The 13,248-nt window shown below is 32.5% G+C and overlaps 1 protein-coding gene across 1 annotated transcript in view; it reads right to left on the bottom strand.

Annotated features, from left to right (window-relative positions):
* The window catches only part of Smp_161140 (putative voltage-gated potassium channel), a gene marked incomplete at its 3' end in the record, with an annotated part of 45,726 nt that overhangs the window by 16,997 nt on the left and 15,481 nt on the right, over positions 1-13,248 (bottom strand). The window contains exons 7-9 of the mRNA XM_018789984.1: positions 11,195-11,404; positions 8,214-8,610; positions 2,731-3,018 (exon numbers count right to left, since the gene is read on the bottom strand). Coding sequence (XP_018655373.1) covers positions 2,731-3,018; positions 8,214-8,610; positions 11,195-11,404 — 895 coding nt within the window. The remainder of the gene's footprint in view (positions 1-2,730; positions 3,019-8,213; positions 8,611-11,194; positions 11,405-13,248) is intronic.

The following is a 13,248-nucleotide window of genomic DNA, read 5'->3' on the forward strand; positions in this document are numbered from 1 at the left end:
GGAATTAAATCAATAAACAGTATCTCTTTAATGATTATTCAATCTTAATTTATTAATTTATCTTAATTCATTACACTGTAAACTCTTTTTTCAATTGGTCAACGTCTTATCCTTATAGGAACTGCTTACAATCAAAAATTATCTACCTTTGATATCTGTGTCTGTCTTTCTTTCTTTAGGCTGGTTTTCTCCCTTTAGATGTTCAGAATAAATTACTCACTCTTTTACAACAACAACAACAGATTCAAAATCAACCTCCACACCTATCAGCTCAAGAATTATCATCCAATTTCACAGGGACAAATACCACATTTCCTACTTGTGTAGCCGTACCTAGTAATACTAATCAAGTTTTAAATGTACACTCTGCATCGAGCAGTTCAAAACTGCCTATTCCTTCTAATTCGAATTTCGCTTCTTTAAATCGGTTTATTGTCACATCTTCTAATATATCAACGCCTAATCCGATATGTACTGCTGTAACTTCCTGTTCAACACGTGACCATGTAGCATTACCTGTTGATGTGACTAAAGATATTAAGAATGTTGAATATTCCCTCACTAGTTTACCAACTGAACAACCAAGCATCACTTCGACAAGGCCTGTGAATCCATCAGGAACAACCATTGCTAACAAGTTCACAGTACGTTGATGTACTTTTTATTTCTAAAAACACTTTATTCCGAACCAGTTGCAATCCTAAACATCGATGGGAAGATTCAAGTAAATAATACCAGGTGAATTTAAACTTCACCCCATTACACAAGCAAGTGGCTATCAGGACTCAATGGCTGAGTGGATAACGCGATGGCATTTGAAGCGAACGGTGCTAGGTTCGAGTCCCAGAGTGAACATCAACTCTGAGATGCAGGTACACCCAGCTGACGAGCCGAAAATAGGACGAAACGCGCGTCCTGGATTTCACTGCTAGCCACTTTACATTTTTGCTTATTATTATATTATTAGTAATCAAACAATATTCCAAGAATATATATAATAATTGACCATATACAGCACAATTTCTTCGATTTATTTTGCGTTAGAAGATTCTTCTCCTGTTAGTATTTACTCTTTTCTGTGGTGTTGATTGTTACTACTGAAATACAGTGTATGTATAACATTGATTATATTTTTATATAGAACACACTGATACCATTTAAATACTGAAATAATGATTCAGTATTATCAAAAAGTGAATAATTCTCCAAGAAAATTAAATATAATCTTCCATGAAATCTGAGATGAACTTTGCGTTTCAATGCCAAGGTTAGACGTGATAGTTTCAAATGAATTGAGCATTGAGTAGAAAGTTAATAATCAATATATTTTTTGTTATATCCCAATGAATAGAAAAGTTGTATTTCTGATGTTTCATAACTTTATAATAACTGAGATAAACTGTTTCTCTAAGTTAAACATTTAAATGAACCAATGATTTTTGATCAATTCTGTATAAACGATTTAAGCTCTTGGAATAAGAAGTGAAAATTATCGTCAGAAAGTTTATTCCATCTGTTAATGACAGTCAGTTGTATATGGTTTATGGTAAATTGGATCAGGTTCATCATTGACTTGTTTTTTTTAAGAATGATATTTTAAGGGATTTAACTTATTTAAGATAACGACTATTACCATAAAAAATATATAACAAACTATAGTGAAGATTTCTAAGTTGATGACAGACTTATTCTGCTTACGCTAATAATTATATGTTGTTAAGTCCATCCTTCGATAACTAATTATTTATAAGAACTGTGGTACTAAATGTTAGATAATCTACGCTCTAACAAACAGTTTACATATGTATATATACGCACATGATTGTAAAGCTTCGAAAATGAATTCATTGATAAAGATTTCTTCATTTTGAATTAATTATTCAATGACTCAACAGATCACTTCCGAATTTAATGATAATTGCTGAATGGATATGAAATAATCCGTCTTAAAGAAGACTAATAAAATTTAAATCATGAGTCAATTGAAGTTAGACCACCATGGAAAACCTGGAAGCACTGTACGTCCGTTTCGTCCTATTATGGGACTCCTCAACAGTGCGTATCCACGATCCCAAGTTTTCCATGGTGGTCTAGCTTCAATTGATTCATGATCTCAACTTTCAAAATTACTATAATATTCACAAAATCCCTTCTGATATTAATCAACATATGCTCACTAGTGACTGGCTCCATGAGGTATTTCCTGGACTCCTAGTGAGAAGCAGTGACCAGTGGAGTTCAACCAGGTCTGTTGTGAGACAGTAACTCACTAAAGACAATAGTGGATGTCACTCAATTTCGTGGATCGGTTGAAGTTAGACATTAACACCGTTGGATGATAGCCGGCTCAGTCGTCTAGTGGTTAAGCGCTCGCGCGCGAAACCGATAGGTTCTGGGTTCGAAAATCGCGAGGCGGGATCGTGGATGTTCACTGCTGGGGAGTCGCATAGTAGGACGAAACAGCCGTCCAGTGTTTTCAGGTTTTCGATGGTGGTCTAGCTTCAATTGACTTATGATCTCAACTATCAAAATTATTATAATATCCACAAAAACCCTTCCGGTAATAATAAACTTTAATAAGAATAGTGAAATTTAATTTGCACATTACTTTCTACATATTATAATGATTTTTGACCAATATTTATCCAATGAAACTGTTAAATATTGGTATTTGAAATATAAATGATTAAACTAACATGATTATGCTCAAACACAATTAGTAGAACTTACTTTTAAATGGTGAACATGTATTAAGTAGATTTCGATTTAGATGTAAACATATATCGGCTTGTAAACATTCAGGAAAACTTCGTAATACTAAATTCATATCAATACCGTTTGTATATGACCATGCATGTTGGAAAAATTCTTCTAAACGTCGTTTCAATGGATTTGGTATTTGATGAAAACGAATAAATTCTTTAACACGTAACATTTGAGCATGATAACGAGCAGTTCCACTATATAAACGTTGGATAATAGCACTTACATGTCCAAATATTCCAGCATACATTAAAGCTACCAAGATAAATTTTTAAAAAATAAAAAAAAACAGATGTGAATTATCAACGTTTACAAAGGAATATAAATATATTAAGGAACAAAAAGTTACTTGAAAAATAAACTGATATATAGACATTTAGCGAGTTTTCAAAATCTTAACATAAAACGTTATACTCTATATTTATTGTTCAAAACATTTTACTTAAACCTCGTATGATGAACAATGCATAAAATAAATATTTTCAAGAGTATATAATCATAGATGAAAGGGATTATTATCTTCGATCCGGTATCTCATACGTGAAATGTCTCTTTGTCTACCAAAATGATCAACAGACAAAGGAATTCACAAATTTTCAGTGTAGGATTGTGTATATCCACGATCCCACACGCAGTATTATTATGTTCACACTAATACCTAGCTTCGAGATGAAATTTTTCGAGTTCTAGTGCGAAGCCATGACTACTGAGTACGACTTTTTTTCCATAAACTTTAATTAAAATTTCTAAAATCTTTATTCATACTTCTGAACATTACATAACTAGTCTTTATTATATAGTCCATATTCAGTCAGTTAGTCAACTACAATGTAGGACCAGGAACATATATGCAATGGTCCAAGTTGCCACTCCTCATGAACACAGCAAGATGAAAACCGAATCCATAGAAACCATTACTTCAATGGTAGTAATATATAAAACAATATTGCGTATAAGGATAAGCACAGGGAGAAAGGATAAGTTCGTAGAACGATAAGTATAAAGTAGTTTTAACCTCACCATTTAAGGGAAGGCAGAGAGTTTATACACCTACACCATTGTGATCGATTCTGAACCATGTCACATAGAGTCTCCAGCCATTGGTTACGATAGTTACACGGACCACAACCAGGTTGTCTGCATTTTCCAACATGGCTCAGACTAGAAGTTAGTGACTTTGTGGACTGATGCCACGTTTTAGTTTGTCTGTCCCTAACTTTCTCCCATCGGTCTCCAACACAGGTCAGCATTGCATGTCGTAGTAATTGGTGTTCAGGCATACGTAATACGTGGCTTAACCATCTCAGTCGATGAAAATTCACAACCTCTTCAACTGATTTACCATGATCTTCATCTTTTTTACTCGTTTTTTCCAAATGATGTACTACATATTTGCATTTTACTGACATTTATACTATTATTTGTACAATAATGTTAATACAAGGGTTATACAAGGGAGTTATAAATTATGCTCGAATTTGTTTGCTAATAGCCACTAGAAGGTTAAATTGTATAACGATAAAAAATATAATAGTCTACCAAATATCATTTATTATAGAATGTTGTAGAAATCGTTGAATTTGAAGCTACTTATTGCTGTTTGACTTTGATCAGTCAACTATTGAAAACTGTGAAGCATAGTACATCTGCTTCGGGGCTCATCAACCGCGTACACCCACAAAACCACCAGGGATCGAACCCAGAACCTCCAGACTTCATGGGAAACGCTTGACCTTTAGACTGCAAAGTCAAGATTTAATAGTGATCGCTGAAAATCGATCATGTCAGGTGCATGACGAATATCAGCGGTGACAAGGGATGGGGGTAATGCAATATAGATAAATAGATGTAAACCGCCCACTAGTTTTCCATGGTTGTCTAATCAAAGTCAAGCTGTGAAGTGAAAGTTTAAATACTGTTTAAACTTTAGAATACACCTATAAAAGCAAGTGGAAATTGGAGGTTGTAAACACTATTACTTAACATTTCTAACAATATTAAAATGTTTTTCACCAAGAAGAAGAATGAGTTTTTGAAGTTATTTATACATTTTTATCATAGTTAGTGACTTTCTGAGTGCTTGAAATAAGATAAAACTAAGAAAAAAAAACAGAAAAAATAAAATGGGTTTCACTGTATGATCCAACAATTAGAAAACGTTCTGAACGAAACGATTAAAAAAAAGGTACTAACTACACCACTGGTATATTTGTATAACCCTTTTTTCTAAGAACCAATATGAACAGTTCAGAGAATAATGCATCTATTTACTATCAACAGTGTCAACGATACAAATATATAAATTGAGTATATCCTACTGAAAAAAATAGTTAAAAACTACTTATATCGATTAACAGTGAAATGTACATTCTATGATTTAATTCTACACACTGCTAACCTGATAAGTCGTTTGAAGTGCATCAATATAGTAGTGTGAACAATTGAAACTTTGATTTACTAATAAAAAAGGTCTGTCATAATTACATAGGACGATTATCTAATATTTACGCTAGATTGACTGGACCTATGAAATATGATAGTAAACTGCTATTAATCATATATAAAACAATATTAAAATGAAAAAAAAAACATAATGAAAAGTCAAGATTATTTAGAGTGAAATTCCGTGAACCTATCAATCTAAGGGTTCATTTACAGCACTCTAGTTAAGTTTTTCATATTGATAAAAAGTATAATTATAAAGATAATTGATTACTACGGTAAACAAAAAAGATTTTTATTGCAAGTACTTTTGGATAATAATGATAATTGAAAATATTAAAATGAGACTAAAAAGATAAGTTGTGAGAAGAAACACTACTTTTTAGTTAGTTCTCCATAAGGTCTCTGTACTAATATATTTGTTTTACAAACGAGTAGTAAGTCATTACACAACGTTGTGTAACTAATTGATTATTATATTGTTCAATTGACTCGCCACCATCTAACTGGTAACGATTTTTTACTCATTTGGAAAATATCTATATTAATATAGGGTCCTGATAAAGAACAAATTGAAAGGAAATATTTTTTTTTCCTTCAAATTGTCTTTTACAATATCACGACGGGAATATTTAATGAGAAATAAAGGTGATATAAGGATAAGAAATAATTAATCGGCTCTCAACATGTAAAATATAAACATCAACTACGACCTGTCCTTATGAATTATTGATGTGTGGCAGTGAAAGTAAAATATGATTGATCACTGAGTGTGGACAAACAGGCACCTAGCCTACTGACTATTAAATACGTGATTTTCTTTCCTCTCATTGATTTCTACTCCAGACTCACTGAGCATGACGGCTTGTAATTGTGTGGGATAAAACATTATCTAGTTCTCGATCCTAGGTCGCAAATCTTGGATCTGATATAATGTGACTAGTCTTATTAACGTATTATCGTAGTACACTTGAGAGAGAGAAATATTTTAAACCATCCGCTACATCAGTTCTCAATAAAAATAACCAGCATTTTGGAAGTGTTCAATTTCAGAAGTCAAATCAACTTAGTTTCAAAGGTTCACTGCTGAAAGTTTTAATTCTGATTAGCTTCAATGGATAATTTTTGAAGATTTATAGCAAGTTTTTCTAGATGGTTTAGAGTTTATGCTAGCTTTTTTCCATTTAGTTTACTCTATAAAGATCTTTTGGTCTTATATATTGTAACCTTTTTGATCTGCATAGATAGGAAGAGGGAGACTCAAATAGTTGCTTTATTTACGTGCGGAACAGTTGTAAAAAACGGATGAGATTAAAATAACATATATTCAGTGATCATTTGTAAAAAATATGAGCAAGACATCTAGGCTTACCTTGAATATGATTTGATTAACAACTATCAAAATAATCTAGAAAAAATCTCAAAGAAGAACACACCAGATATTTCATTTTTTGTTCACTATAACACTGATATAGTGATTGACACTAGAAATCTTCAAAATGACAAACCAAAGTCCTAACTTCCGTATGTTAGATAAACTGTTCATATTTAACGAAGAGAGTTCTCAAAAGTAAGGCGATTTGGAATGTCAACCACAGACCAACGAAATCAGTACTCTTACTTTCAAACTAATAAAGTTAATTAACAGTGTCCAAGTGATACGAAATTCGAATACCTTGTATTCGATATTAAATGTTTACAAAAATCCAAATTAAATTCTGCATTTAAGAGGTACTCGACAAAATCTGTAGATTCAAGTCCATAAGTATTGTTTATCGAATTTCGCAATACCATTTAGAATAAAAAATAGCACATATTGTGATTTTCAAGTTATGAAGAAGCATAATTTTGTCAATATTTATCACGGAATGCGGATTTTAGGTCTGTTATTGGTTTTCATTTAATATTAAATCATAAATTGGCATCATAAATAAGTCCTGTTACGATAACGTAATATCTTGCTAAACGGACAAGGATCAACGTTTTTCAAGTGGTGTGATACTTATGACTTCTGAAATAGTTCTAATCTAGGACTGAATATTATGAATTAGGAGCTAAAGGACAGATATTTTCTTGTAGTACGAGACTCATAAGCCGTTTATGAGCACAACACCAAGGAAGATCAAACACAAAATTACGAAACTTTTGACTAGTACATTACCTTTAGAATGGTGGTAACACATTTCTTTTAGTGTCCTAAATATCTGCTATGATTGAATTTTGAAAGTAAATAAAAAAATCCAATAATTTTAAGATCTTCCATTTTATCAATGTTGGCATTCAGAAATAAACGTAATCAGTTCTTGTCAGCATACTATCTGCTTGCACAAACCCTTTCATGTTCGCAACACCAATACCAAGATAAACGAGCTTCTAGCTGACATATCCAAAAAATAGGATAAAATGCGCTTTCTGAATTCCTATAATAGTCTTAATTTAAAGTACAACTGGAAACAAATTACATAGTGAACTTATTAATTAGGAAGAGTTTAACTGAGTCATCTAAGCTAATTAACTAATATATGTAGCGGTTAATAATTCCCCAAAATTAGTAGCTTATAAGCAGTTATCATTCATACCGACCATTTTAGCTTTACCGAATATATCATTAGATAAAATCACTCAAGCACGAATCCGCATCACATCACATTTCGATAAGTCGTTGAGAGCTTCTCTTCTCCTATGAATGATAACTAACCAGATCAAAAACTTTGCGCACAAGGATCACTTTTTCTCCACTATTCAAATACACCTTCTCACTTAGTCATCTTCGACTTGTGATTTTATCGATTTGGGGATCGTTTCGTTAGCAAAGACTGGGACAGAAGTAATTTAAAATCTTGACGTAACCGATACCTCTTCATATACATAATGATATCATAAAATGTAACAGATGAATACTGTTCAGTCAGTCTACAATAATACACTATACTAATTATTAGTTTAAGTCAAACTAATTCAAGATAAACAGTATCCGGTAATAATAATAATAATAATAATAAACTTACATCCAACTAACATAACACATACAGAGAATATTTTCTCCGAATTAGTATTTGGGCTAACATTACCAAATCCAACTGAAGTTAAACTTGAAAAAGTAAAATATAATGCTGTAATATATTTTGATTTAATACTTGGTCCAAGTGTTGATCGATTACCAAATGGTTGTTTAATTTGTTCAGCTAATTGATCAAGCCAGCCAATACGTACATTGAATTGTTGACGTTCAACATTACCAATAGCATACCAAATACATGCAAGCCAATGAGCAATTAGAACAAATGTAGCCATAAGTAATAAGAGAACAGCTGCACCATATTCAGAATAACGATCTAATTTACGAACAACACGTACTAAACGTAAAAGACGTGCAGTTTTCAATAAACCAATTAATGTAGCCATCTGTAAATAGAATTTAACAGTAAAATACATTCATTCTAACATTTTAAATATTGTCCGTACACAGAATGAATGCTTAACTGAATCATAGGGATTTCAATTAAACTATAGTGACATCAGATGTTTCAAGTCCGTTTGACAAGGAGCATCATATATAGGTTTCCGAACCTATTGATACTTATTGTTGGCTGTATTATTCAGTTTGTCTAAGTCTACAGTTTTAAATTGAAGTTAAATAACACGTTAGTGTTTAAAACGAAAGGTACTGAATTTGAGTCGCAATATAGACATCAACAGTAGGATGCAAACACATCCAGTCTTAAATAGGACGAAAGGCGTATCAAAAATTCTAATGCTACCTAGTGTTCAACATATTTATAACACAAATGTTAATATATATGTGGGAAATTAAGAGAACACATTCAATAAAAAGAGATTCAACTAATTTCTTAATATCGGTTGTTTTATACATTAAAATTTGTTTATCAAGAGAATTAACTGTATAAAATTATCTATTTGTACTATAATATCGATTCTTTTTAATTTATTGTAATATATACTAAACTTCGGAAAGGGCTTTCTGTGGAGATTTAGTATTTTCATAGTTGAAAGCGTGAGTCAATCGAAGCTAGACCACCAGGGAAAACCGTCCAGTGCTTCCAGGTTTTCCCTGGTGGTCTAGCTTCAATTGACTCATGCTTTCAACTATGAAAATACTACACTATTATTTTGATTAACCGATGGTCATTAATATACTTTATTTTCTGTTAGTTATTAGTTGACGAATAGATGGGAAGTGATAATATTTTTTACAGACCATATCCTAGTTAAAATTCTAAACAACTAGAAACAAAATAGGTTGAACGTAAAAACGTTTTATGATCTATTTTACGTAAACATTAGAGATGAAATCGGAAAATTTCATAGATAGCATGTGATCAGAGTTTCACTTAGAAACATATTTGTCATTGAATCTTGTAATTTTCAAGGTATGTTGTCCTAATGAAAAGTGAACAATTCTCAGCAAAGCAAGACCAGTGTGATCTATTTTCATAGAACCTGAAGACAGGTTTATGAGATAGTGACTGTCAACTGTATGACTCAAATAAACTGCATTTCATAGTTTATCTTTAGTTAAAAAACAGGTTATCTACCAAACTCAAGTTATCTTAAAACTACATTGTGTTACCATTAAAGCGTCATATTATGGACTTAGAAATCTTGTACATACTCAACTTCGTATCATTTTTACCGTGGTAAGACAAGAACTACTAGATCATCAATTCAGTAACCTCGACGTAAACACACATATACTTACCAGTTGTCAGTATAGAGTTATGGAGATTGTTGAGTTTTAATTGAGATCATGAACTGATCAGTATTAGACCACCAATGAAAACCTGAAAGATAGTCGAGCAATATCGCGGATTGGTTTAAGTAAGACATTAACACCGTTGAATGCCAGCTCAGTGGTCTAGAAGTTAAGCGTTCACGCGCGACTCCGAAGGTCTTGGGTTTGAATTCCGTGTGCATGATCGTGGATGAGCACTTCTGTAGAGCCCCATACTAGGACGAAACGGTCGTCCAGTGCTTCCAGGTTTTCAATGGTGATCTAACAGTGCTCGGTTCATGATCTCAATCAAAACTTACCAGTTGTATTTACATTAGAATTTATCATCATCATAACTGAACAAGTCATTTGATACCTTAAAACATAAATTATTTTACCATACAACGATTAAAAAATACAATAATAGGATAAAGGAGATTTTTGAATTTGTTAGTTTTCATCATCTACTGAATCATAATCGAATAACTAGTGAAAACCAAAAAGTACACTGAACAGCTATCTCATCCCAGACTGCATTTTTGTTCATTGATTCAAGGGCTAAGAGGTCGTCGTGCGACCTGAAGATCCTTTGTTTTATTCCCAGAGTCGTCGTAGGTGCAGAACATTGAGGGATTCTATACAAGAATGAAATAGTTGTCCCGTGTGCTTCTTGGTTGCCCAACTAATATCAGTCTATGATATGCCCTGGTACGGCCGAGAGTGGGGAGAGTCCGCTCTCCCTCTCCAAATGCTCTCACATGGTCACGCGTATATAGCCTCTGACAGGGAAGTCCTACTCACTGCCTTCTCGTGGCATTACTGTTGTTTACGAGATTGAGAGGACGAAAACCGAATGTCCGGCGCTTTAACCGGGTTGGTGGACAAGGCGAGTCCACCTAGGGGAGTTGGAAAACCCTGATTCCAAACCAATGGTGCACATGGGCTCCAGTATCCTGAGGGAACAAATGGCGTACGAATCAATCGTTGATCACTGGCTACTATGGGAATGCATCTCCTCACGATGCTTCACTGCTTGTGGATCAGATCTCTCGGTCAAAGGCTCCGGGTGTGGGCCCCTAAGAAAACCACCTGCTTCGGTTTGGGCACCTGGGCAGTATCACAGCCCTCACACAAATTGAATGAGGTTTGTATGGCGCATATATATCTGGTGCTTCCTATGATGTAAACGATAAAAAAAACGACACCAAACATCCGTTATGGTAATGGAAAATTAGTACTTACAAATTAACAACTTACCTCATCTGTTTCAGCACCGAATAATAATAAATCAAATGGTATAGCTGCTACTACATCGATTAAAAACCAACCTTTAAAATAATGTATAGCAATTTGACCAGGATGTGAAATTAATTCATCATTTCTATTCACATAAGTTGTACGAAAATTAATAAATATATCCACGATAAACATTATATCTACAAATAAATCAATAATCTGTAATGGATTCTGATACGATGTAAGACCACTATATCGACCCCAACCATCCTGTATAGACAAGAGAAGAGATGATAGACAGGAATTTTTAATGATAAGCTAATTTTTACACGTGCATTATCTTACTGGGAAAAAAACCCACAAATCCAATATAAAATTAGCCAATTTTAATTGTTAACGTTAGTTTCTGCGAATGGTCGTGTAGTAGAACAGGAAAATAAATTCAAGATTTTGATTTGGTGAACTGAATACACTGGATATAGGCTAACGAACTAAGAAAATATATTAATATATATTCTCACTACACAGACCTACTTACTCTATATTCTAAGGCAAGTACAACTAACAACGATTGACTAATGTTTGTAATTTTGTTAAACATTCTTATTGATTACATGATAAGAAAACTACTTATCAAGAATTAATATCACTTGTAGGATCGATTGAAAATAAAGTAGTGGACAGTTCTTCCATGTTGTTTCATAATCATCAGACATTCTCTTCTACGACACCTATACCTGAATATTTTGTAGTAAATACGGTAGTTGGTGACCAAGGATTCAAAATCACGTATAGTCTTTACTTAATGGGGTATATGACACTACCATTATTCAGTGTAGTCTATAATAACTGTCTATATTTCAGGTGGGCTTGAGACATCATATATCGCCAATTTTCAACTGAAGTTCAAAGAAATCTATCTTAAACTTAGCCACTAATGGGGATATGAAGATTTATAAGATGAATAACTTTGTGATTTGTTCCGTGTGAAGTCAGTTGTTATCTCGAAATGATATTAACTGAGCTGTAAAAAAAGACAAAAACAAACATCTAGTGCTTCTTTTTTTATAAAGATTCTTCAGCTGATGTCATCCAGTGATGGAACCTACCTTCAAAATCAACAATGTTCTACAGACAACTTGTTTAAATTCCTACGTTTTAATTCTAATTAGATAAATGTAAGTTATTTGCTGTTGAATGAAATCACTTTAATTATAGATTCTTTTTCAGGATAAAACATTGAAATTTGAATAACACAAGTCATAGTTATAGTAATAATATATTTTTGTCACTGGTAGTCAATATAATAAAAGAATCCCAGTAAAAAATATTGACACTGATGATTAGTTTATTATTCAATTAATTTCAGTCCAATAAAACATTAAGCTTTCGGTTTTTTTCTCCTTTTTAATTCATTTCATCTTGTTTAACGTTAAATGACATGCAGTTTAATTACATTTTTGACCTTCAACAAAGTAGGTGTAGTGAAGTATAACAATGAATAAAAAAGAAGTTTAGCGAATACAACTTTTAACCACCAGTCTCGTCGCAACCTTTACATTTTCTACGAAAAAAAAGAGTGAGAAATACCTTACTTGACGTAAATAGAGTGACCAAAAAACAAAACTTACAAAAGTAATAAACATTTTATTTCACATTAAGTATTTCAGGAAATGTAAGCATTGAAAAAGTCATTCAAAGACAAACAAACAAATGAAAATGAACAGAAGTGAAGAGAGAAGAAGAACACTATTTCATTCGATCACAAATGAGTTATGTATTTCATTATTTATGTTTGTATATATGTGTGTATTCAATTCTATCATTCTCAAATGGTATAGAAAAGCATATTTAAAGACAAATTCTTTGAGAAGAATTAAATTAGCCATTAACATTTCATTACTAAATACTTTTCTCGTAAATTGAGTAAACTGATTGTTTTTTTCTTCATAGACAGTGAAATAAAGAAAAAATTCGAGAGAAAATGATGAGAGCAAAGACTAATTGATAGAAAAAAAAGGGAAGAGAACAAAAGGAAAAAATGATTGGATGAAATTCTGTTTTTGTTTTCAAGG

Source organism: Schistosoma mansoni, chromosome W (assembly GCF_000237925.1).
Source record: "Schistosoma mansoni strain Puerto Rico chromosome W, complete genome".
Classification (NCBI taxonomy): domain Eukaryota; kingdom Metazoa; phylum Platyhelminthes; class Trematoda; order Strigeidida; family Schistosomatidae; genus Schistosoma; species Schistosoma mansoni.